Source organism: Eubalaena glacialis, chromosome 4 (assembly GCF_028564815.1).
Source record: "Eubalaena glacialis isolate mEubGla1 chromosome 4, mEubGla1.1.hap2.+ XY, whole genome shotgun sequence".
Classification (NCBI taxonomy): domain Eukaryota; kingdom Metazoa; phylum Chordata; class Mammalia; order Artiodactyla; family Balaenidae; genus Eubalaena; species Eubalaena glacialis.
Genome location: NC_083719.1, coordinates 115,961,105 through 115,987,445, shown reverse-complemented (window position 1 = coordinate 115,987,445; position 26,341 = coordinate 115,961,105). Strand labels below are relative to the sequence as shown.

At 36.3% G+C, this 26,341-nt stretch overlaps 2 protein-coding genes across 13 annotated transcripts in view; one reads left to right on the top strand and one right to left on the bottom strand.

Annotated features, from left to right (window-relative positions):
- FAM13B (family with sequence similarity 13 member B) overlaps positions 1-22,802 on the top strand; it is a 113,544-nt gene extending 90,742 nt beyond the window's left edge. For 3 of the 12 annotated variants that reach the window (XM_061189631.1, XM_061189627.1, XM_061189626.1), the window contains 14 exons: positions 3,044-3,108; positions 5,268-5,316; positions 5,769-5,916; positions 8,673-8,738; positions 10,148-10,358; positions 10,994-11,123; positions 12,312-12,393; positions 14,031-14,260; positions 16,464-16,547; positions 16,777-16,872; positions 19,289-19,372; positions 19,466-19,629; positions 20,171-20,272; positions 22,309-22,802. In XM_061189631.1, coding sequence (XP_061045614.1) covers positions 3,044-3,108; positions 5,268-5,316; positions 5,769-5,916; positions 8,673-8,738; positions 10,148-10,358; positions 10,994-11,123; positions 12,312-12,393; positions 14,031-14,260; positions 16,464-16,547; positions 16,777-16,872; positions 19,289-19,372; positions 19,466-19,629; positions 20,171-20,272; positions 22,309-22,432 — 1,635 coding nt within the window. In that variant the 3' untranslated portion in view covers positions 22,433-22,802. The remainder of the gene's footprint in view (positions 1-3,043; positions 3,109-5,267; positions 5,317-5,768; positions 5,917-8,672; positions 8,739-10,147; positions 10,359-10,993; positions 11,124-12,311; positions 12,394-14,030; positions 14,261-16,463; positions 16,548-16,776; positions 16,873-19,288; positions 19,373-19,465; positions 19,630-20,170; positions 20,273-22,308) is intronic. The other 9 variants (XM_061189633.1, XM_061189628.1, XM_061189636.1 and 6 more) reach the window with 6 other exon arrangements.
- Positions 22,512-26,341, bottom strand: part of PKD2L2 (polycystin 2 like 2, transient receptor potential cation channel) — a 39,165-nt gene continuing 35,335 nt past the window's right edge. The window contains exon 14 of the mRNA XM_061189639.1: positions 22,512-22,563. Coding sequence (XP_061045622.1) covers positions 22,512-22,563 — 52 coding nt within the window. The remainder of the gene's footprint in view (positions 22,564-26,341) is intronic.

Sequence of the window (26,341 nt, the reverse complement as noted above, 5' to 3'; positions counted from 1 at the left end):
TTTTAGTTTTATTGATGTTTGCTATTATTTTCTTTGTTTCTATTTCATTTATTTCTGCACTGATCTTTATGATTTCTTTCCTTCTGCTAACTTTGGGTTTTGTTTATTCTTCTTTCTCTAGTTCCTTTAGGTGTAAGGTTAGATTGTGTATTTGAGATTTTTCCAGTTTCTTGAGGTAGGCTTGTATAGCTATAAACTTCCCTCTTAGAACTGCTTTTGCTGCATCCCATAGGTTTTGGATCATCATGTTTTCATTGTCATTTGTCTCTAGGTATTTTTTGATTTCCTCCTTGATTTCTTCAGTGATCGCTTGGTTACTTAGTAATGTATTGTTTAGCCTCCACGTGTTTGTGTTTTTTACGTTTTTTTCCCCGTAATTGATTTCTAATCTCACAGCATTGTGGTCAGAAAAGATACTTGATATGATTTCAATTTTCTTAAATTTACTGAGGCTTGATTTATGACCCAAGATGTGATCTATCCTGGAGAGTGTTCCGTGCACACCTGAGAAGAAAGTGTAATCTGCTGTTTTTGGATGGAATGTCCTATAAATATCAATTAAATCTATCTGGTCTATTGTGTCATTTAAAGCTTCTGTTTCCTTATTAATTTTCATTTTGGATGATCTGTCCATTGGTGTAAGTGAGGTGTTAAAGTCCCCCACTATTATTGTGTTACTGTTGATTTCCTCTTTTATAGCTGTTAGCAGTTGCCTTATGTATTGAGGTGTTCCTATGTTGTGTGCATATATATTTATAATTGTTATATCTTCTTCTTGGATTGATCCCTTGATCATTATGTAGTGTCCTTCCTTGTCTCTTGTAACGTTCTTTATTTTAAAATCTATTTTATCTGATATGAGTATAGCTACTCCAGCTTTCTTTTGATTTCCATTTGCATGGAATATCTTTTTCCATCCCCTCACTTTCAGTCTGTATGTGTCCCTAGGTCTGAAGTGGGTCTCTTGTAGACAGCATATATATGGGTCTTGTTTTTGTATCCATTCAGCAAGCCTGTTTCTTTTGGTTGGAGCATTTAATCCATTCACGTTTAAGGTAATTATTGATATGTATGTTCCTATGACCATTTTCTTAATTGCTTTGGATTTGTTTTAGTAGGTCCTTTTCTTCTCTTGTGTTTCCCTCTTAGAGAAGTTCCTTTAGCATTTGTTGTAGAGCTGGTTTTGTGGTGCTGAATTCTCTTAGCTTTTGCTTGTCTGTAAAGCTTTTGATTTCTCCATCGAATCTGAATGAGATCCTTGCCGGGTAGAGTAATCTTGGTTGTAGGTTCTTTCCTTTCATCACTTTAAGTATATCATGCCACTCCCTTCTGGCTTGTAGAGTTTCTGCTGAGAAATCAGCTGTTAACCTTACGGGATTTCCCTTGTATGTTATTTGTCATTTTTCCCTTGCTGCTTTCAATAATTTTTCTTTGTCTTTAATTTTTGCCAATTTGATTACTATGTGTCTTGCCGTGTTTCTTCTTGGGTATATCCTGTATGGGACTCTCTGCGGTTCCTGGACTTGGGTGGCTATTTCCTTTCCCATGTTAGGGAAGTTTTCGACTATAATCTCTTCACATATTTTCTCCGGTCCTTCCTCTCTCTCTTCTCCTTCTGGGACCCCTATAATGTGAATGTTGTTATGTTTAATGTTGTCCCAGAGGTCTCTTAGGCTGTCTTCATTTCTTTTCCTTCTTTTTTCTTTATTCTGTTCCGCAGCAGTGAATTCCACCATTCTGTCTTCCAGGTCACTTATCCATTCTTCTGCCTCAGTTATTCTGCTGTTGATTCCTTCTAGTGTAGTTTTCATTTCAGTTATTGTATTGTTCATCTCTGTTTGTTTGTTCTTTAATTCTTCTAAGTCTTTGTTAAACATTTCTTGCATCTTCTCCATCTTTGCCTCCATTCTTTTTCCAGGGTCCTGGATCATCTTCACTACCATTATTCTGAATTCTTTTTCTGGAAGGTTGCCTATCTCCACTTCATTTAGTTGTTTTTCTGAGGTTTTATCTTGTTCTTTCATCTGGTACATAGCCCTCTGCCTTTTCATCTTGTCTGTCTTTCTGTGAATGTGGTTTTTGTTCCACAGGCTGCAAGATTGTAGTTCTTCTTGCTTCTGCTCAAAAGCAGCTATTTTTAAAAATAGTTATTTTGAGGCATGGCATTGTTATCCATATCTACAAATCTTGTTAATGTCTGTTTGACTTAACAGAAGTCAGCTGGATTCTCATACCTGCTTCTGCATTCTGTCTGTTCTATAGGTTCTTTTGTTTCTAGTGCATGAGGCCAGTTTAGCTTCACAGAGATAACTAGTTGGAAAAAAGAGAAGTATTTTAATAGCCTTTTACAGACTGTCTTTCATATTAAACAGAACTGCACAAGTGGTAGTTCCTTAAGAAGAATCTAAGAAGATCAAAGCTTTTGTTGATTTCAGAGGTGATCATCAAAGACACTAAAAAGTTTACATAGTTTGAAGTAATGCACAAGACATTTGTACTAGACTTGGTAGGTATTCATTTTAAGGGAGGAATAAGCATGGGATGATGTCACTAAGCCCATTGGAAAATGCAGGAGCCTTCTCATGTGTTTCTGAGGTTCAGAGGTGTTATTTCAATTATGTGTAATAAAGGAATCTGGTGAACTACATGACTCCTCTGTTACCTGCTAGGAAGTTAACCAACCTGTATGTTCATGGCTGAGGAGAAAGAGAAGTAGCAGACCATCATTTTCAGAGGAGAGAATTCTAAGGAAGGAAAAAGAATGTGATAGTAGTAGCAGTACCTATTGCCCACTGGGGTAACAAGAAATGCAGGGTCCTCATTTTATACACACGCATGCAAACACATGTAAGACTCGGGTTTTGAGGAAGATAAATTACTCTCTGTAAAAAGAGATGCTAACATCTATAGACTGTTATAAGTAGTAGTTAAAGAGGGGCATTTGAGTAACTTGTAATCTAATATCCTAATTTAGATCGGAAACTTCCTCTCATATGTAAGTGATGGGAACTCCATTAATACGGTGTTGTGTTCTTTTTGTCAGACTGTAGGTATACTGTTAGAGCCATGCAGTGACCGTGGTGATGGTGAAGATGGCTGTCTTGAGAGGTAAGCATTTTCTCTTGTTGTTGCTAATTAATTATTCATTTTGAGAATTGGAGTTCTTTACAGATTCTGGGGTGAATTTTTTAGTTGAAGCTATCCATTATAACATACATTTTAGATGATCTAGAAAACCAAATGTCTTGTTTTGATGGTAAGTATAAAGCATATTAAATGTCCATAAATATTCAGAGTAGATGCAGGTTCAGACAGACATTAGTTATAACTTGGAAAACGTTCAGAAGGAAGAACACAGCCTTCTTGGAGACACTTAAAACTTTCAGCTGATTTGTAGAACAATTTGGGAGTTTATTCATATTCTGAATACATTTCAGTGAGTTAATTCATAGTCTTGGAACTATGGATAGCTAACTGAAAGTTTGTAACATAGTTGCATCAACAAATATGTAGGGATGTTTTTGTTCCCTTTCTAACTACTCCTCCATGTGTCCCAGTACAGTCCTATGCAGTTGGTGCTTGTTTATGTCCTTGGCCAGCAGTAATGGAAAGGGGGATCCCTGAGGCAATGAGTATTTCAGCCATATGTAGTCCCCATAGATACTCGATAGATAAAGTCCCTTTAAACAGAAGCTTTCTAGAATGTTTTAAAGTAGGTTTTGGGTGTCGTTACTCTTTTTATGATTCTTTAAGACATTGCTAAGAAGTGTGTTATAATTTTCTTCATGATGATGATTTGATATTCTAAAAACACATTAGTAATGAAGTTGGAGACTAGATTGTAAATACTGAGAAGTCCCATACAGCATTACTAATTTGGTGATAGCCTGTTGGCAAGGGTAAACTTGCATTAATGCCATTGTCTCTCTTAATTGTGGGTAGGAAACCTGTTCTCTGAGGGCACGTAAATTCTTTGGAGCCATGTCTCTGGAGCGTCCCCATACTCTGAAGGTCCACAGATTTCCTGCTTACAGCAGTTCCTTGTGCTTCCTTTCAGGAGGCAGGAATGATCTTCTTCCAGCCCAGGGAATATTGGAGCTATGGGCTGAAGATAAAAGATTAACAGCATTAACAGGCATCCCCAGAATGATGACATCTGGATTTGGTAGAACAATAAGGATCCATTTAGTGAGGACTCAATCTTTTTCAAGAAAGCTCTTTCCCCTTCAACTTATGTATAGGTTAGCAAACTTGTTTTTAGACCCAAAGATTTTCTTGGTTAAGTGGATTACATTTTGCATGTTTAACACTCAATGTTTCTCAAATTTAGGTGATTAGGTCTTTTAGTCTGTTAGGGTAGAATTTAGCTCATCCCCCCATTTGCTTCCACTCTAAGCAAAAGAGGGCCTTTGCTTCCCAGGGAATTTAGTTTGTTTCTCATGCTCAGCAAGAATCCATATTTAGATCAAGACCTGTCTTCTTGCAGTTCTTTTATGCACACTCTTTTATGGCAGGGTAGGAGCAGCACCAGTGAGTATCTTTGTAAATTGCCACAGTGTCTTTGGGGAGGAGAACTTTCCCGCAGTCGGCATATTGATAACCTACTATGATACTAGATACTGTGTTGACTGGTCAAATAGGTAGAGATCATTTGTGACAGCTTGCTTTAACACTTGTTCTATATGGGGGTTAATTTTTATGGGGGAATAAGTGAATTGAGATTTTATAAATTTCCTTTTTACACATTACCATTATGTTTTTAGGAAGGAGAGGTTTAGAAGTAGTAACCTTGTTTTGATTGTAATAGAATACCATCAGATTAAAATATAGGTACATAGCTATACCTTTAAAAAATCTTTAAAAAGGAAAAAAATGTTCCAGAGTGGGAGAGAATAAAGTTATTTGGTTAAAACTAATATTTATTTTTATAAAATCTTTTCCATTATACATTCAGTTCTTTTGGTTTTTATTTATTGTGGATTATATTTTTCCTTTTAAAGTGTTTTTCTTTTGGGGGAGTGGCTGTGTAAGGGGGTGGTAAATGTTACTTAATTTTTCTAAACCTGAACTGATTCTGTGGATCTTTTCAGTAGTGTATGATTTTCAGATAATAAGGCTCCAAAGAATGGGCATATGTCCAGTTGTTGTTTTATTCTCTCACCCTGTAAATGCTAACTGTATGAGGAAGAGAGGAATCTAGGTAAGAAATATGCAATGATAGTAACCAATTTATTCTTAAAAGACTAATAACTTTACTTGATTTTTAGGAAAGAATATTTGTCATTTGACAGTGATAAATTGTCACACTTCATTCTGGTAAGAATTATTTTTCGCTTATGGTTCTTAAAAGTTCGACTAGGTTTAATCTACCAGTTATTGTATCTGACCTTTAACTCTTGGGTTTAATAGGTTTAAAGGAGATTGAAATGTAAATACTCTTACCAAATGTTTTACAGTTAAGCAGCAACTTGATTTGCCACTTTTGTTTTTTTGTTTGCTTTTGTTTTTGTGTTATTTGCCACTTTGGGTTACAAGAAACTTAGTTATGAAAACAGTTTTCTCAATTTGGGATCCAAACTTTGTCTTCCAGTAAGATGTATTATAAAACTGCACATTTGTATTTGAAAATAGTTTGAATGGTGGGAGTGGGACAGTAACTGTAGGCACAGTAAACTAATGAAGACTACACAGGATATATGCTGGTTGTCTTTAAGCTGGGTGTGAAAAGCTTCTTGGTTGTGAAATGTATTCTTTATTTTAAAATACAGGATTCTAGTAGCAAGATATGTGATTTGAATGCCAACACTGAATCAGAAGTGCCAGGAGGTCAAAGTGTTGGTGTTCAAGGGGAGGCAGCATGTGTCCAAATTCCACATTTAGATCTGAAGAATGTTTCTGACGGTGATAAATGGGAAGGTAATTTTACCCACACACATTATTTTCCTGATAATGTTATTTGTAACTGAAATTACCGAAGGCAGTAATGAGATTGCTGCCCTTTTCTTAGCAACCTTATTCATTTTTATTTGATTCATATAAGAGTGAGTGACTATTTTTACTCAAATGCACTAATGAAATTATGGGGCAACTATCTCATTGAACTAGAAGTTCTTATTTTATCCATTAGCTCTGAAGATGGATGTTGAAACTGATGAAAAAAATAAAATCAAGGATAGGATTTTGTTAATTGTTAAACCAGGTGCTGTCTCCCAGTTTTTGAAAGTCCGGTATGTTAGGGCTTGGGGATCTCACCACTTTAAACAGAGGGCTTATATATAGCTGCCTTTTCTTTATAATCATCAGGAATACATTTAAAAAGAAATTATCTTCAAGGTTATTTGTAAGCACATATTGTACTGTATCCCTGTATCTCTGTGTTAGGTTATGAAGGTATGGGAGCAGGGTCCTAACAAATTTTACAAAGGAGAGAAATTTTAATTTTAATTTAAAAAGGCAAGCCACATGGGTGTATGTATTTGTCAAAACTCAGCAGATGTATACTTAAGACTTGCGTTTCATTGTATGTAAGCTTTTTTTAATCAAAAGAAGCAAAAACTGTAAATAAATACCAAACTTCAGTGAATGATTTGCATGCAGAAGTGTTTATGGGGAAGTATACAGGTATCTACAGTTTACTTTGAAATCCATGAAGAAAATAAGACGGTTAATGGAATGGGAATGTTATAAAGCAAGTATAGTAAAATGTTAATGGTAGAATCTAGGCGATTGGTATATAGATGTCCACTTTAAAATTCTCTCAACTTTGCTGTGTGTTTGTAAACTTTCAAATAAAATGTTGCGGTTGGGAGTGGAAGTAAGCAGCAAATTTGGATCCAGGAGGCCTCTGGATCATACACCTTCCTATGTAAATAGACAAGGAGACCACTCAGAAATCTTAAAGTTACATATTTGTTCACTTGGATGAAGATCCCTTGGTAATCTCACCTTTGACAAGTTAGCCAGTGACATACAGTAGCAATAACAAGAGGAATTGCAATGCCAATACCACAGACTCCTTTTGCCACCTCAAGTCTATGTACCTGATCACAGTTGGAGCATTTTTATTTATTTATTTTTAAGGTATAGCCAATTTTCTAAAAGCCCCAAACAAGTCATTGTGCCAGTCTTTACTGCTGTCTTTCCTCCTGCCCCCCCTCCCCCTTTTTTTGGTCTAGATGTTTGGCATACCTAATGGCATATTATGTGTCTTAACTTAGACTAAATCAGGAAGTTTTCTTCCATTTACTTTGTTCTGGGTTATTCAGGATGTTTGGAATTTATGAACATGCTCCCCAGAGTTAGGGATATGTTAGCATTCTGGTGGCAGTGAAGATCAGATGTTCATTTTAGTTATTTATCCTGGCATGGTCACTGAAAAGGAGTGGTGGTCAACAGAGCATCCCTTGAGCTGTAGTAGGAAAAGAGTCTGTGAAAGATGAAGCTGGGATTCTGACAGAGGATTTAATCCTGCTTCTTTTTGGAGGATGCAGATAAATAGCCCTTTACAGTCTTTGTCCTGAGGGTTCTGATCTTAAGTTTTAAGCATAGAAGACAATTTGTTTTCCATTGTCTGAGGAGATAGGACATTCCCTGTCCAGCTTCAGCTTTCTGGAGGCTTCCCCAAAGAGACCTTGATGGTAGGCTCTCTTTTGTTGCCTTGTCAGAATCCATCCTTTACAACTTGTGGTGGTAGGGAAAGTAGGTCACTATGTACTCCTGATCCCTGATTTTCAGTGTCTGAACTACCCTGTTAGCTACCTGGCTCGACAGCTGTGGCAAGTCCTCGTAGACCTCCTTCTGGCTCTTCCAGGAGTAAGGGTCAGTGATTTTCAGAGAGCCAAGAGCAGTAGACATCTGAGTAAACTTCTCAGTCATGAACTCTGCATGTGCTTGGGAGAGTAGCTGTTAGCAGACCATGTTCTTTCCAACTGTGCCCCATAATACGGAGACTGATTATCTACAACTGGGAGTCAAGATATTCTAAATAGTAGTCTTCCTTAAGAGACCAAATTACTTTAGACCCTACAGACCTTGGAATCAGAGACATACCCCATTTGAAATGACTCTTAATAGAGAAGTAGGGTGACTTCAAATGGAGGACCACCTCACTCTTCCTAAGTATGTGGGTTTTGTTTTTTTGTATTGTTCAAAGGGTAGTCAGCAGAATGCAGTTCACAAGCAGGTAGCACATGTCTGCCACCAGTATGCATTTGTAGCAGCCATCCAAAGATCTTGGTTTTTAATGGAAGTAGACAACATCTTTACTTTAGATTCTTTCCTGCTGACTCTTGAATGAAATACAGTAGGATCTTTTCAAAGAGCAAACTAAAGGAAATATTTTTCTGTCAAATCGTTTATACTGAAAAGCTTCAACAGTACCTGATTAAGTTTCCATTTCTTCAGTTTTATGTTTGAGTTTTAATAGAACAGCACTACTTTGATTTTTTTTTTTTTTTTGCCTTGCTTGCTGAAATGGAAATGTATGTTTGTGTTTGTTTTTAAAGTTTGGTTAGTAGTAATTTCTTTGAATAAAGTTTTTGAGCAGAATGCCTAACTGGTTTTAGGGAAATGTTTTTGGTATCTTTGGTTTTGTGTTAGTTATGTGTATGGTTTGTTCTGACTGTGCTGTGTGTTCACTTTAGTATTTTTTGCCATTTTTTCCATTTTATTAGCGTCATGCCCTATCACTTTTCCCCTCATTGATTTCAAAACAATGCATCTGCAGAGAGATGGGGAGGGTAAGTATGGTTCGCCATAGTTTAGCTTTTTTGCCTTTTTATGGTTCACTTTGTTTGCCTTCTTATTAGCCCTTCTCCTGCTGTCCCCATATATTAGGAAAACTATTCTGGGTTAAAGATGATACCCAGAAAATATTGTTTTTGTTAGTTCCTTCTTTTCTTAAAACAGGAGATTTCTCATAAAATGTTTATTTCCTGTTACTTATTTTCTGGGAAGCAGGTACAAGGGTTGTTTTGAAAATCACTTTATTGCTGGGTTTATTATGGGATTGCACGCTTAGTACTCAATTTTTAGTTATCAGATTGATCTGGGCTTTAAAAACTAAATTAATTATGTTCTTATTACCCTGAAAAAAAGTAATGCTTTAAATTGCTAATGCATAAAGTTAAACTAAATTAGTAGCAATCCGTAGGTATTGTGTGAAGAAAAAGAAAACATCATTCTTGATTTCTGACACTGTCAAGCCATTTTTGCATCCAGAAATACTTAACTAATTTTTGCTATCAAAAGCCACAGTATCAAAGTTTTACGCTGTAGTTATAATAAAGTTAACATGTAGATGGAAAAGTCCCGATCCCCACCCTGAATCCAGTGATACTTGAAGATAATTTTGTATTTGGAGTATATTTGTGGGTTGTGTGTTTATCTATATGTGTTCTGTATGTAATCAAACCTTATTTGTGCAAAGACATCAAATGTCTTAACATGGCTTCATTTGAGAACATACAGGATAACTCCAATAAAATAAATGTGCTTAAGAGGGAGTAGTGCTATTAAATTTTGTCTTGGTCATACTTTTGGGTGTTTAATTGTTAAAATATGTATTATACACAGGAATCCTGTAGCAGAAAATAACCACCACAGTTTAATGTTAGAGGCCAGGTACTGTCAGGTGAGTTAGCTGCTTTTGTTTGGGAAGGTTAGAATTCTTTTGGAGTCCAAGAACTCCATTTGGTAAGTGTTCTGAATAGCATGGGGAATAGCTTCCAGTTCCTAACATAGTCATTTTACAGTGAGGGATGATTTATTCACCTGGCAGCATTTGGCTAAGTTAAATTCCTAACTGACGACTGTTTAATGTTTGCTGTTTCTAAATGAAGACTTTTCCCTACTTGAAAAATAACATTTTAATTTTAAAGAGCTTGACAGTGTCCCTTCTTGCTTTGTGACTGGGTTCAGAAATTTAAAGTGTAACTCCTTATGTGAAATTAGAACTCTGAGCTGAACAATGAAGCTCAGACAATTTTAAACTATAGCAGGCTTTATGAAGACCCTAGTATCCCATAATTATTATATGAACCACTACATAATGATAAAGGTTTAAAGAACATATAGCTGATATTGCGTGACTTTTTTTCCATGTGGAACCAAGAGACCCATGGTACTATTCTTTGTGTTTGTTTTGCAGAGCCATTTCCTGCTTTTAAGTCTTGGCAGGAAGACTCTGAGTCTGGAGAAGCTCAACTCTCTCCACAAGCTGGAAGAATGAATCATCATCCTCTGGAAGAGGACTGTCCTCCAGTATTATCACACAGGAGTTTAGATTTTGGGCAAAGCCAGCGTTTCCTACATGATCCAGAAACATTGGATTCCTCATCTAAAGCACTTTCTTTTGCTAGGTATATGACTTTTATGTTCTTATGGGAGGTGAATCCTATCGCATACCCAGGTCCTTTGAGAGACTTTAATCCTCCAGACCTGCAGTTGAGAGCTTTCTCCCCTATTTCATGAAGCATGCTTTTGTAATTTTTTATTTCGGGTGCCCCTAAATTCTGAGTTCATTGAGGTATTTTTGGGGTTTGCTCTCTAATAAGACATCTTTCCATGGTGTTTTTATTCATTTGTGACTGAAATATAGAACTCTGGAAGGGAAGCCGCAGGTGGAGCTCACCAATACTAGATGTTTTTATTTTCAAAACTTAAAATTGATCCTGAAAGTTAGAACCTTTCCTTTGCAGTTTGAACACCAAAAGAGCTCTGAGTTGCTAGATGTCTTTGTTTCTCTTCTGCCTTTGCCCAGACAACTTTTGAATGATTCCAGATTGTTTTCATCGCTACTTGTGTTAGCTAATTTTGTGGTCTCTAACATAGTTTAAGTTTCTTTTTACTACCTGTCCTTTAGTGTTAGAGACTTAATTTCACTTTAAAAATATACTTCTTGGTAATAGCATCATGTTTTATCAAGATAATAAGAGAGATGGTGTCGATAAATTAAAAATTTAACTAACAGTATTTGCCTCTTGTTTTAATTCAGGATTCGAAGATCATCTTTTAGTTCAAAAGATGAAAAAAGAGAAGACAGAACACCATATCAATTAGTCAAGAAACTTCAGAAAAAAATCAGACAATTTGAGGAACAGTTTGAAAGGGAAAGAAATAGCAAGGTAAGTTTGTAGCATTGTCCACTGTGAGGTAGATCTGTTGGAACTTGGAGGACTTTCTTGGAGAGCATTAGTGCATCTCTTTCCTGGGAGAGAGAACGAATCTAAGATGCCCAGAGAAATAGTGATCATGTAGATCTGAGATTATATAGATCCTTAGCTTTCTGATTCCAGACCAGTATTCTTGCCATTGCACCATTGCATTTTTATATTTCTATTGGAAAACAGCTTGTAGAATTCTTAAAGCAAATACTTTACATTGACAAATCACGTTAATGCTGTGCTCTCTCAAAAACCACAGGTAGCCAGGGGAGGTGGGGGTGGAGGGATGAGATATTTAATGATTAGCACATGTGAAGTGGAAAAAGTCCTATACTTGGAGTCGGAAGACCCATATTCAAATCTGGCTTCTCCAGTTGCTAGGCCCTCCTCCGAGAGAGCTTTACTTAATATCTTGCCCTGTCTACTTAAAGTAAGATGAAATGAGGATTGAGTGAAACCTCTGCCATGGGAACTGTAAAATACTATTTGGGCATAAATTAAAATAACCATTGGGACTTCCTGGCGGTCCAGTTGTTAAGACTCCATGTTTCCACTGCAGGGGGCATGGGTTCAATCCCTGGTCGGGGAACTAAGATCCTGCATGCCGTGCGGCGTGGCAAAAAAACCAAAAAACAAAAAACCATTGCTTACCCACAAAGGTTTAAATGATTCTCTTTCTTTTTTTAGAATTTCATATCTTAATTTTATTGAGGTGTTAACAAATCTCTTAAAATACTATCTTTATGAAAGAACAGTGTCTATCTATGAGTAGATTTATAGTGGTAGAGTTGTTTTAGGTTGGATCATCTGAGAAACATTCTGAGACAGAGATTTCAGGGCGTGCGATTTCCAAGGGAGTGTTTAGGGAGAATCGCAGCTGTAAGGAGTGAGGCCAGCATGGTTTAGTAGAGGAGATTCCACGGGGTCTCAAGCTAGGATGGCTGCTCAGGATTGACCTGAATTGAGATGAGGGCGCCAGGCCTTTTTAATCCCACATAACCAGTCATGGATGCAGGCTGCTCTGGAAGAAGGGTTGTAACCTTGGGCCAGGCAGCTCCTTTGGGCAAAGGCAATTATCAGAGAGGGACTTAGCGCAGGTAGGGGGTTGATGAGTGCCTTATCAGTGATTCTGTTTTCTTAATTTTTCAGCCCTCCTACAGTGATATAGCAGCCAATCCAAAGGTATTAAAATGGATGACAGAGCTCACCAAACTGCGAAAGCAAATCAAAGGTATAAAATGTGCCATTTTTCTAATATAATTGCATTGTAAAATATTCTTTATAATAATATCTGAGAATTATAGTTATAATTTTTGATAATTTTAAATCTTGGACACTATCTGGCAAAATAAAAGTTCTCTTGTTCTTTTAGTAGTTATGGTCAAAGTTGCAATACTATATTACATTCTTCCAAATGTCTTTCATGTGTTTTTATTAGTAATAGTCTTTTGAAGGGTACCCTAGATTATATATTCACAGGTGGTATTGTATTATGAAGTTTATATGAAACATATTTCAAATATTAAGCAGTTTTGGGTTTGGGTAGGTATTAAGAATTTTTGGTGGGTATTTCATCTAAGACTAAGAATAATATCAGCCTTTTATACTACAAAGACTAAATTGTAAGTCGTCTTGAATCAAAAACTAGGTCGTGTGTTACTGGGTGTCAGTCTAGTATAACACCTGCTAAGGTACATTTCCTTTGTGGGTGTTTAGTGAACATGCTTTTTAATAATTGTTAATACCTAAAAAATTATCTGTACCAAGTGTGGGTTTGTAATCTGGAGCATCACATTTTGGTTTATTCATTTGAATTTATTCAACAGAAATTTTAGCGTCTGTAAATACCAAGTACTTGAAGACATCTGAGGTTGTAGCAGTGAACAAGAGAAACAGGGTTCCTATTGTCATTGAGTTTATTTACATTCTTATGGTTAAATAAGTTCTACTACTTCTTTAGAATTTTCCCTTAAAATTCTGTCAAAAATTTCCTCGTTTAACACCAGTTTCCAACCATCAGTGAGAATCACTACCTTGAATGTATTACTAATGAGTGTCATTAAATTATTAGCCTCCTAACTAATTTCCCAATTTTCTTCCACTCTTACTGTCCTACAGTGCATTCTCTGCATAGCAGCCAAAATTATCTTTTATAAAAACTGTGTTACTATCTTGTTCATAGCTCTTCAGTGGGCTTCCCTTTCCACTTAGAATAAAGTCCAAACCCCTTACCCAGGCTTTCAAGGCCCTTTATACTCTACCCTTTGCCCATTTTATCACTTTTCCTCATTTTCTGTTCCTTAAATATGTCATGTTTTAGGGACCTTGTCCTGGCTATTGCCTCAACTGGGGAGAAATGTTCTTCCCCTAAATCTTCTATGCTAGGTTAACTCCTTTTAAATCCATGTTCAACTAGGATGTCACCATCTCAGAAAGGCCTTCTTTGTCAATTCCATCCAAAGGAGTTGCTTTTCCAAAAAGCACAGTTCTTTAACATTGTGACATCATTCTATTTTATCTTCTTTATAGCACTTAGCACTCATTGAAATTATTTTGTTTATTAATCTGATTACTTAGTTTTTGTTTTTTACTTCCTGAATACATGCTCCATGACAACAGAGACCATGTTTGTTTGTTTACTACTGTATGCTCATCAGAGCATCTTACTTTAGTCGGCTTTCTATGAATATTGGTTGAAAGAAAAACCATATAGTTCTCTCGGTGTATATATATAATTTAAATATTTCATGTGACTTTGTGTGTTGTAGATGTATACTTTGCTTTTGCATCTCTTGCATCTCTTTTGATCTAGCTTCATTTTAGCTAAAATCAGTATTACTGATCTACCCTCTTGGTTCTGAAATGTAGATGCAAAACACAAAACCTCTGATGGAGAGTTTGTACCTCAGACACGTCCACGTAGTAACACTCTTCCAAAAAGCTTTGGCTCTTCTCTAGACCATGAAGATGAAGAGAATGAAGATGAATCCCGGGTCATTCAGAAGGAGAAGAAGCCATCTAAGGAAGCAACACTTGAACTTATTCTGAAAAGACTGAAAGAAAAACGTGTTGAGAGGTGTCTTCCAGAAGATATCAAAGTAATCTTGAGCTATGGTTTTTGCCCAGACTAGCCTTTAGAATACCTGAAATAAAATAATTACAATAGTGGCATAAAGATGTCTAGGTAGTCTGCTGGCCTCAGTTTACTTTCCAGGTTTGTAGTTATAGAAGCATGTTTTTATCAGCACAACAGAAGTGCCTGAGTCGAAATAGTAAAACTAAAAAAACTAGAATGTGGTCTGTTCACTTATATTGGAGGCAGTTAGCAAGATGAGTGTGTTAAGAGCACGAAATATACCTGAGTTTCAATCTTGGCCTTGTATGTTAGTAGTTGTACATATTAAACTCTTAGCTTATGCCAGTTCCTGACTGGTTACATTATGTGCATTCTGCTGCTGAGTCCCTTCAACAGCCATGTGACTGCGATTATGTCCATTAAAGTACTAACACAGTGTGGTTATGAGGACTAATTGAATGCATTTTTATGAAGAACCATTACTTAGTATAGCCTATGCCTAGGGCAGTCCTGGTCAAAGCACTTGGCAACCAAGATCATTTATCAGATGAAATTTGCTGGGAGACTACAGAGGTAGATGGTCTCAGGTGAACTTTTGTCTAGGCAGTGATGAATCCTGATGTGCATTCCTATCTTGACAACAGAGTACACCTCATGATCGAAATATTGGAGTCTTTCTCCCTTCAAACAGAGCTGGATTAGAAATTCTAGTTGCTCCCCTCCCCAGTTTTTCTTTCATTCTTTATTTATTTTTGGCTGCATTGGGTCTTCATTGCTACATGCAGGCTTTCCCTAGTTGTGGCGAGTGGGGGCTACTCTTCGTTGCAGTGCACAGGGTTCTCATTGCGGTGGCTTCTCTTGTTGCGGAGCACGGGCTTTAGGCGCCTGGGCTTCAGTGGTTGTGGCTCTTGGGCTCAGTAGTTGTGGCTCACGGGCTCTAGAGCATAGGCTCAGTAGTTGTGGTGCACAGGCTTAGTTGCTCTGCGGCATGTGGGATCTTCCCAGACCAGGGATCAAACCCGTGTCCCCTGCATTGGCAGGCGGGTTCTTAACCACTGTGCCACCAGAGAAGTTCCCCCAATTTTTCTTGGTTTTGCTTTTATGTTTACCATCCTCCTCTCCTCCTCACCCCCTTTCCTATAAATGATTTTGATTGGATTAGCTTTATTCAGATTCCTTTTCCTAGGTTTAAGGTTCAAGCTTGAGGTTGAAATCACAGTGTTTTACAGAGTCTACACCCAGCTATCCTCTACTGAATGTACATAATCTAAAATGCTTGTTATAGGAAGTACGTATCCACTGAATTTTTTTTTGTACCTCTAATTTTCATTCTGATGACAAACAGGGTAGTTTTAATTAGTCCTAGGAGTAATTGGAGAGTTTATTTGGATTAAAGTGTGTTCTGTGGAACATTGGTTCATTGGTGTGTTAAAAGGTCATGCTATGGAACAAAGGGAGAAGGAGTTATGGGCAAATAAATTTGGGATTCCTGCCTACTACCATTAGAGTACTGAAAGATGGGAGAAGAGTATCTTATTTTCAGTAGAAAGAAAGTGCCAGATGAAGGGGAACTGAAGTCATAGAGTAGAAGTCTAGGGTCACAAATTGACATTGTTGAGCTTTTTTCAGGATCTTTCCACTATACTGCTGCTAGATTTTAACAGTTTAGGAGAAACACCAGGTTTAAGAACTGTGCTTGGTGTGTGCACGTGTTTTGTGTATGTGCCCACACACAACAAAATTATAGTTATAATGCTAATAAAAGATTATGTGCAAAATTAAATAAACTAATAGGCATTTATTTTGTTTATTGTGTGCTGAGTAGGCACTGTGTAAATGCCTTTACAACGTATTAACTCATTTAGTCCTCATTAGAGCTCTGCGAGGTAGGTGAAGTATCCCCATTTACAGATCAGGATGTTGAACAAAAAGAGGCTAAGTAACTTACCCAAGGTACTAAGCTCTGGTATTCATAACTTATTCAGATAAAATATAATAAATCAAACCACCAAAGGCGGTTGGTACCTAGTTTTAGAAGACCAGATTCTCCAAGAGACTGAAAAATGTTGCCTGCAAATCCATAAGCAAAAGATGTGTTCTTATTAACCTAATCAAGAGTGGTAATGGGCTGCCCTTTCAACCAAATTATTTACATTGTGCTGGGGAAGGGAATGATGCTGCTAATGGGAGGGTTTTTTTTTTGTTTTTTGTTTTTTTTATTCTAGAAAATGACAAAAGATCATTTGGTAGAAGAGAAAACTTCTCTCCAGAAAAGTCTTCTTTATTATGAAAGTCAACATGGAAGGCCGGTAATGTCTCTCTTGCTGAAAAGATTTGATTTTCTGTCTTAAAGAACATGAATCACTTTTGTGGCCCACATCTTCAGAGCTGTTTCATAGAGCATTGTTTCCTACGTTTGGGAGATTGCCTACTTATTTAAAATAACTTTTTAAAAATTGCAGGGAAAGTCATATTGCTCAATGTTTTAGAAATTTTAGATTTCTGATGACTAGGTGATTTCCATTTTTCTTGCTTCAGGTAACCAGGGAAGAAAGGCACATTGTTAAACCTCTTTATGATAGATACAGACTTGTAAAACAGATGCTGACAAGAGCTAGCATCACTCCTGTCCTTGTAAGTAAAACATGCGAATATTTATCTAGTTCATTTTACCAAAACCTACTCTTTAAAAAAAAATTATTATTATGGTGGTATATTGGAGAAATACACAGCCAAGGTAACAAGAATTGTGTATGTAAGGTGAGGTTACTGCTTTAAAAGAATAGGAAATTAATAATAAATGCCTACTATTACCTCCCAGGCACTCTTATAAGCATTTTTACTTATGATTATGTCATTAAGTCCTGAGAAGTTAAGTCACAACAGGTAGAGAGGACGGTAGCCTCATTTCACAGATGATGAAACAAACTCAGGAGTGATGTGCCCAGGGTCACCTACTTGTAGAATTAAAAACTCGTATTTCAGACCCTTGCCTAATTTCTTTCCATTTAAATTCATGCCTTTGAAAATACATTACTTTTGTGATGGCCATCATGATGATGTTCACTTAATTGCACAATAATGTAAACTGATTTTTTTCAAGTTCATCTTTTTTAACAAAAAAGTCTATTAAAATAATACTTATTCATGTATATGTGCATTTTTTTTGAGAAAAAATGAAAACTCAAATGCTTACGTGCATATTAAGTGCTATCCCCAAATTAACCATTAGATGGTATGGCTCTAGATGTCTCTCAGGCTCAAATAGAAAACAGCATGTGCCCATTCTGCCTCATCTCCTAGGAATTAATTCTCTGGAGCTTATGGTTTGCTTAAGCTTGCAGGCCATTTTTATGTTGACGGCCTCTTGGAGTAAGGGTTCCCTTTAGGCTTCGACTCTCTGGCTACTCATTATTAGAATGTTCACAATGGCCTTCTGAGCACCTTTTATTTAGCCCTTATATAAACATTCTTTTTTAACTGGCTGTTTTTTTAGTTGGCCGTCTCTTAACAGTATTTAGATATAATCAGTTTTCTTTGAACAGTGAATCGTGTATAGTTTATAATCTTTTCACACATAAGATAGTTTAATACAGATTTTATCTTTTGATTACAAGGTATTTTTTGTGTGTCACTGACATTTTCATATTTCCATAATAGTATAAATAGTCTTTGAATTTATTTATGAAAACCATCTTAGAATTCCACACATTTGTTTTTAAAAAGTGAGTCTATAGGAAGCATTTCTAGATCTTATGGACGCCTAAATATGACTGTCATAAAGAGAAATTTGGAATCTAAAAGTTAAGCCAAGACAATAGGAAAGAATCGTTTTTCCAACAGATGGTGCTAGCAGTTCCTCAAAAGTTTAAACATAGAGTTACCATATGACCTAGCAGTTCTCTTCCTAGGTATATACCCAAGAGAATTGAAAACATATGTCCGCACAAAAATTTGTAGACAAGTCTTCAGAGAAGCATTGTTCATAATAGCCAAAGTGTAAAAACAGTCCAGATGTTCAGCCAACTGATAGATAAACATAATGAGGTATATCCATATAGTGGAATATTATTCAGCCATGCAAAGGGATGAAGTGCTGGTACACACTACAACATGGATAAACCTTGAAAACATTTATGCTAAGTGAAAAGAGCCAGACACAAAAGGCCACATATTGTATGATTCCATTTATATGAAATATCTAGAATAGACCAGCCCATTGAGACAGAAAGTAGATTGTTGTTTGCCATGGGCTGGGGAGAGAGGGCTCATGAGTACAGGGTTTCCTTTTGGGGTGATGAAATGTTCTAGAATCAGTGGTGATGGTTGTACAACTTTGTGCATATACTAAAAACCACTAAATTGTACACTTTAAAAGATTTTATGGTATATGAATTATATCTTTTTAAAAGTATTTATTTATTTATTTAGCTAGCAGTGCTGGGTCTTAGTTGCGGCACACGGGCGGGATCTACGTTGTGGCATGTGGGATCTTCTAGTTGCGGCATGCGGGATCTTTAGTTGCAGCATGCAAACTCTTAGTTGCGGCATGTGGAATCTAGTTCCCTGATCAGAGATCGAACCCGGGCCCCCTGCATTGGGAGCACGGAGTCTTAGCTACTGAACCACCAGGGAAGTCCCTATGGTATATGAATTATATCTTAATGAAGCTGTTATTTTTTAAAAAGGAGTATAAAGGGGTCCTCAGACCAAAAAAGTTGACAGCTTGGTTAAAAAGAAAAATGCTCCCAATTAAATAAATAATATGTCACACATTATTATTTAGAATTTTAAAACATTTATTGAATGAGCTCTTTTAGAATTACCTAGACGTAAATTATCATTTGTCACTCTTATGGATACATAACAAGAAAAAAGCAAAAATAAATTTAGTAAGGAATTCCTAAAAAATTTTAAAGCATATGGTTAGAATTTTGAAAATAAAGTTTAAGATCTATTAAACTTTATTTTAACTGTAATAGTGAAGCGAATCTTCATTGAACATTTTAAATACTTAAAATGTAACCCACTTATATGTTTATTGTTACAGGGATCTCCATCCACCAAGCGAAGGGGTCAGATGTTACAGCCAATCATAGAAGGAGAAACTGCACATTTTTTTGAAGAAATCAAGGTAATCCTTAAGAGAAATTATTCTCTGATCTTTTTCCTAAAGGAAAAATTGAAATCATGGCATGTTTGATTCTCTGTTTGGATATATTTTTAGGAAGAAGAAGAAGATGGTGTTAGTCTGTCCTCTGAGTTAACTGATATCTTGAAAACTGCTGTACAGGCACAGTCTTCATTGGAAAACTCAGAATCTGATATGGAAGAAAATCAAGAAAAACTGGCTCTAGATCTCCGATTGTCAAGTACTCGAGCAGCTTCTATGTATGTATCCTGGTTTGTGATTTTAGCCTATTCATGTAATAAAATTTATATGCAAAGAAATTCAGTGTTAAATAATTGAGTAAAGAAAAGAAATACACCCATTTTAAAAAGTGTGCTTTACAAATACATGTTGTGATTCACATTTTCTTTATTGAAAATTAGTGTGTTTTAAAAATTAAAAAAAACTAAAATCCTACGTTTGCTGTATGACAAAGTGCTGGAACCAGCTGAGCGTTGTCTGTTAGTTTGTGCTCTTTCAGCTTCTTTACCTGATGTGGCCTTTGGTTCTAGTTCTTAGCCCTGGTGTCACTTTAGGATCACGTGGGAAGTTGTTTTGTTTTTGTTTTTGTTTTAAGTACTTAATGCAGAGCCCTACCAGCAGCTATTCTGATTTAGTTGCTCCAAGGTGAAACTTAAGACATTGGTATATTCTAAAAGCTCCCCAGCTGGCTTGATTTTGCAGCCAGGGTTAGAAACACTGTTAAGAACATAATGAATCAAAAGTGCCTTTTCAAATGTTTTCTTCCCATTTCAATTTTAGGCCCGAATTACTGGAACAGCTTTGGAAAGCCAGAGCTGAAAAAAAGAAACTACGTAAAACATTACGGGAATTTGAAGAAGCATTTTATCAACAAAATGGAAGGTTTGTTGAGCATCACAAAATTGAATCTTCTTTCTTCTTAAACTCACAAGTGCCCATATGTTGAAATAAAGAAATATATAAGAATAGAAATAAATTGTGCATATAAGGATCTTAGCATTGAAAATAACAGTAAAAAAACATTCCTTTATACTGTGCAGCCCTGCTGTTAATGGAAAGAAAAAGTCAGAGCTGGAGTAAACAACATCTGACAAAATATTTCAGGATTGTCCTAGAGAATGCTTGGTTGAGTGGCAGTTATTTTATGTTCTTTTATTCAGTATCCTCACCCTTTTGGAAGTGTTTGTGAAACGAGATCTCCTTTTAGAAAGGGTCCCAAATATGAGTGGTATCCTAACTAGTTTGGATTCTTATGCTGAGACCATTGCTGCTTAGGCTGCACGTTGGGTCATTCTAGGGCACATATTTCCAAGGTGTGTATCAGTGTGGCAGTCATGTGACTCCTATAGTACAATATGGCAAGTGCCTTTATCTAACTGGGTAATGCACAGTGGACCCAGTGGGACTCTTTTAAAAGTAAGAAAAATACATTCTAATTCAGATTCTGGCCAGAAATGAGGATTATTTATCTCAGGCCTCAGAAAAGTTTTTCCATGTTACCAGATGGTCTTACCAAGCCAATAGCTCTATAATAGTCCCCCCTCTTCAGTTTCTCTTTGCAGTTTCAATTACTCCATGGTTAAATGTGGTCCAGAAATATTAAATGGAAAGTTCTAGAAATAAACAATTCATAAAGTTTAAATTGTGCACCGTCCTGAGTAGTGTGATGAAATCTCGTGCCGGTCCACCCAGGACGTGAAGCATCCCTTTGTCCAGCATATCCTGCCCCTTAGTCAGTTAGTATCCATCTTGTTTGTCAGATCAGTCGTCACAGTATCTCAGTGCGTGTGCTCAGGTAACCCTTACTTTACTTAATACCCCAAAGCGCAAGAGTAGTGATGCTAGCAATTCAGATATGCCAAAGAGAAGCCACAGAGTACTTCAGGTGAAGAGGGGAAAGTTCTTGACTTAGTGACGTTAGGAAAGAAATCATGTGCTGAGGTGCTCCAATCTATAATAAGAACAAATCTATCCATGAAATTGTGAAGAAGGAAAAAGAAATTCATACTAGTTTTGCTGTCATACCTCAAACTGCAGAAGTTATGGCCACAGTGCATGATAAGTGCTTAGTGTGGAAAAGGCTTTAAACTTGTACAATAAGATGTTTTGAGAGAGCCCACATTCACATAACTTTTATTACAGTGTATTGTTATAATTATTCTATTTTATTATTAGTTATTGTTCATCTCTTCCTGTGTCTAATTTATAAATTAAACTTTATCATAGGTATGTATGTATAGTCTATATAGGGTTTGGTTTCATACATCCACTGGGGTCTTGGAATGTATCCCCACGGATAAGGGGAGGGACTACTGTGTTTGAGAGTCTTCTATGTAGGTTGGCATATATGGTTAAAAAAATCTCAAGTGCGTTTTCCAAGTACCTTCTAATTCTTTGTCTTATTGGAAAAAAACTTTGCTTATAATTAGGATAGTTTGATGCTTTACCTGGTTATTAAACTGAATTGCATTGGGTCAGTAATATAAAGTGAGAAAAATGATTTTTTCGCTACCAGTAAGATGTTTTACTTTTACAGCTTAATTCACTGAAGCCAGAGTTAAGTAATGTATGGAATGTATGAAATGACTCAGCGTAGCCTCTAGCACTTAGTATACACTCACAGACCTGACAGAGTCTAGTAGCGCATGTCTTATTAAAATATTTGATTATCTGTAGTTACCTACAATCATCATTGATAACTAATATCAGCAATTAATCTGTCAATAGAGAAATACGTCAAAATTAGAAGTGTTTTAGGAATATTCCATTGGGATGAAGGGAATTAGTCCAATAATTTTTTTTTTCTTGCAGAGCAGTTTTTTATTTGAGCTTGTATTGGGTAATATTCTGTCTCTCATTACGACAACTTCTGGGACTTTATTTTCCAGATGATCTCTAGGTTTTATTTTCTCCCCTAGGAATGTCCAGAAAGAGGATCGTGTTCCAGTGCTTGAGGAGTACAGGGAGTACAAGAAAATTAAAGCCAAGCTTAGGCTTCTTGAAGTTCTTATCAGCAAACAAGATTCTTCAAAATCCATATAAAATATGGTCCTTGAAAACATCATAAAATCAGTTGTATTCCCTGAAGCTATCATCATGTGTACTTGGCTGGTACTTAAGTTCATTTTGTCAGGCACTCACAGAGTCTCATTTTGTACTTGCTGGTGGTGCCACTAGAGAAATGATGGGAGGGTAAGTAGACCCTGTCTAGGGAGTGCGATGTTCCATGTTAACCACAGACTGTCCCCTCTACCTTTAGCAAACATCCACTTTTCTTCATTGTTTTGTACTACAGATACATCGTGTTAGTAAAAGACTAATATTTTATCTTTTCAACTTTAAGAACTTTGGAGATAGAAGCTTTTTGTTATTACCAACTTTATTATTTTGTTTTTCATTACTCAAGAAAATTGAGAGGAAAATCTTCACATTGAATTCTTCTTCAGTTGCCTTTTTCTTACAGAATGACTGAAAATTTGAAAGAAAAGCCTATAAATGTGCACATATGCAACTATGTTCTGTGTTTTCTTAGAAAACCAAAATCAACTGAAATTTCAAGTCCTACTGTGGAACATATTTCTGTTAAATTCCCAAAGTGACACTTTCTCACAGGTAGTATGTTAGCAGAATTTTGCAATTCAGTGGTCACACAGCTCCTGGATGAAGATAACAGCGGGTAGACCAAAAAGTGACCTTGCTTATTAGTATAGTGAAAACACACACCACACGTCACACACAGAACTGAATTATATCACATGCTGCCTTTGGGACTTAAGTTACTGTTTGTTTCCTCAGTTACAGTTTATCAGTTGGTGATGATGTGATTGGTCTGGATTAGATCCTGCATTTTTTCCCCCTACCCACCTCCAGATAATGTGAGAAAATAGCCATGTCAGTATGTAGGAACTCTGATGGTGCTCAGATTTGTGTGTTCAATCAAATGGGCTTAAATTGGCAAAAGAATCATTATGCCTGAAGTAAATCTATTCTTAACAAGGGCTATACCACTGCATTTTTACATATACCTTCAAGGGGTTGCATCATTTTTTTTTCTTTTTTGATCAGCAAAATCCATAAAGAAAACATCCTCTAAAGGGATCACCTTTTGCTCAATCACATGCTGTTTAAAGCAGCTGGTTACAGGTGTATTGTGGTATGCCCCTTGTCATACACTCTAAGCATATCTTTTTTTCTCTGGCTTTGCATGGCTTTTCTTCAGGTTCTTTCCTGGTATAATTCTGCTAATTATTTTCACCGAATGGTGACTTTATTTGTGCTAACAATATGATAGTCATTAACAGCATATTCTGATCAGGTTTAATCGAAGTGTTAATTTTTTTCCTGGTGCGTTTTTGGATTGATGAGTATCTCAATTTGTGCCCATGTTTTGCATGCAGTGATTCATGCATGGTTTTCTTAACTAGGTAATATTCATAATTTGTTCCATACAAAAATGGACTTTTGCAGCATCCTTTAATAAGGTGAGGGAAGCATGAACCTCAGACTTCTGGCACTGTTACATAGCACATGAAGTAGCTTGATAATAAGTAGCATTTCTAGTACTTCACATTTCACCTGTGTGTGCAATGCCTTTTTTGGGGGGAGGGAATGTTCCTTGGTAGTGAATGTGTCATTGGGGAATAAAGCACTAAATCCAGCCCTTTTCGTGTGGTTTCCTTTTCATACAGCTAGGTTATTCATAATGTACACCTAGAAACGTGAAATTGAGAACACCAAAAGATGTTATCACTTTGATTTGAATTCATCATGCAGTGTACATTTAGTTAATTTCTTTCAGTCTCCAACAGGAGTATATCCAAACATCTTATTTAATGTGCACTGTATATTGTTTTATATGAATGTTTTATTTTATATACCACATGCAAAAATGTCCATATGCACTATTTAAATGTTTTAAATAATATATTCCTTCTTTATAATGCTAAATCTATATGAGTACCATATTTTTATAAGTCAGTGGCCTGACTGGTTTCATTTTAGAATTAACAGCTGCTTCATGATATTGGTTGTTCACTGTTAATGTTTGGCTGTGAGTAGAATAGATAAAAAGTGGCATGGCAGCACTTATGCTATGTGACAGTATTGTGTGTCATAGTTCAGTAGTAAGTGGTAGAATTAGGCAGTTTGTGATAATTTTACTTTGGTACAAGTAAAAACTGTGTATCTATATACAAACAGTATATAGATATATATGACTACAAGTATAATTGCATTGCTGTGTTTGGCACTTCATTGTATAGACTTTTGTAATAAAAGAACTTTAATGTTCTAAGTCATTGTAAATGTTTTATTTTTTTCACTAGATGTTTAAAAAGAAAAAATAAAACCCTCAAGTGTTCCCTTGCCTTAATGTTCTCAGGCTTTGTTTGAATTACCCCAACCAGGGACCATGTGGGGAGACAGCAAGGTTACTAAACCACGTGACTGTCTACAGCTCTAGGGAGTGGTAAGACAAGGAAAGGCCATGTTGTTGATTCTCTTTGGAAATCTAGGGAGAAGATGCAGAGAGAATAGTCAGCAGCAGTGAATTATCTTATTAAGAAAACTTGACATACAGTCTCTAAGAGAAGAGCTTGGCTTAAGGAAGGTGGGTATATTTAACAATTCCTTTATTTGAGTTTTACAGTCCAGGGACTGTTGAGCACAGTGTGGAAATCTATGGTCAAATGATGTTACTTGGGCTAAGAGAACATATAACATATGGCTCTTCTAGGAGGGCTTATGTAACCTATATTAGAAGAGTTTCCTTCCAATTTCCAAAATGCCAGCCATCCAAAACTTCCCAACCATCCATACAGGGCTTTTGCAACACCCTCATTTACACTTTTCAAACGTAACTTGGCTTCTTATAACCTTGATACTCCTACCTGGCTCTTTTATTTTATGTTTTAAAGGATAGTTTACTTTTAAAGTAGTCAAGGAAGCACTTTTGGGAAACTTCAAATGTGTTACTTTAGAAACTGTCTAGATGAATTTCTAGTTTGAAGATATTAGTGAAATTTCTATAGGTGGTTGGGAAGTTTGTTCTTCTACACTTTGCCTTTTTCCAGGAGACTTCCAACTGGGAAGAATGGAGGTGAGATTATTTTACTTGGGGTCTTATATAATGGTTTTCTAGAATCCTAAGCATTTATTAATTTACCTTTGGCTAGAGAAGTTAGAACATGGCGCATGATGAGAATACCAACAGTTCTAATACTCTGTGTAACATTGAGAAAACTGTCTTTACTGACTTATTGAACTGTTAATTAGAGACCTGCCCTAAGAACTAAAAGCAATATTATTTAATACTTTCCGTTCACATTCCAAGAATTTAATAATAAATCTCATTATAAAAGTCTTCATGTGTACCTGTGTGTGTATACTGTGGAGGCATGTTGTAATACACATGGATTATATATTGGGTCCCATTCCTAGAAATCACTTGATGATTATCATTGATCCTGATGATAGTTTGATGGTAGCTAGTTTTGTGCTTTTAAAATGTACCCAAAATGGGGACAAATTTAGGACATAATTCAGTACAGGAATAAATCGTTAGAAATGTTCCATGATTGTATCACAGATTCTCACCTCCACTTGCCTCAATATTGTAGAGCTGAAACCTTTCTCATCACTCGGTTTAGTTTTAAACTGACGTAGTGTAATTCTTTCTCCAGCTCCACAGCATATAAAAAGAGGCTAGAGGATAATTTAGAAGGAAGTAGAGAATGAGTCAGTAACATTTTTGTACATAAAGAGACAGCAGGTTATTAGCACCTATTGTGAAATACTTTGAGTGGGAAGATAGTATTTTAAGCTCCCAAAACATGCCTAGTATGGCCAGTTACGGATCTAATATTCTAAAGCTGTGTGGAGCACAGTATCTGCTACGCGTGTCAAGTATAAATGGCAGTTCCTATTATTTAGAGATGTAAGGACAAAAGCAGT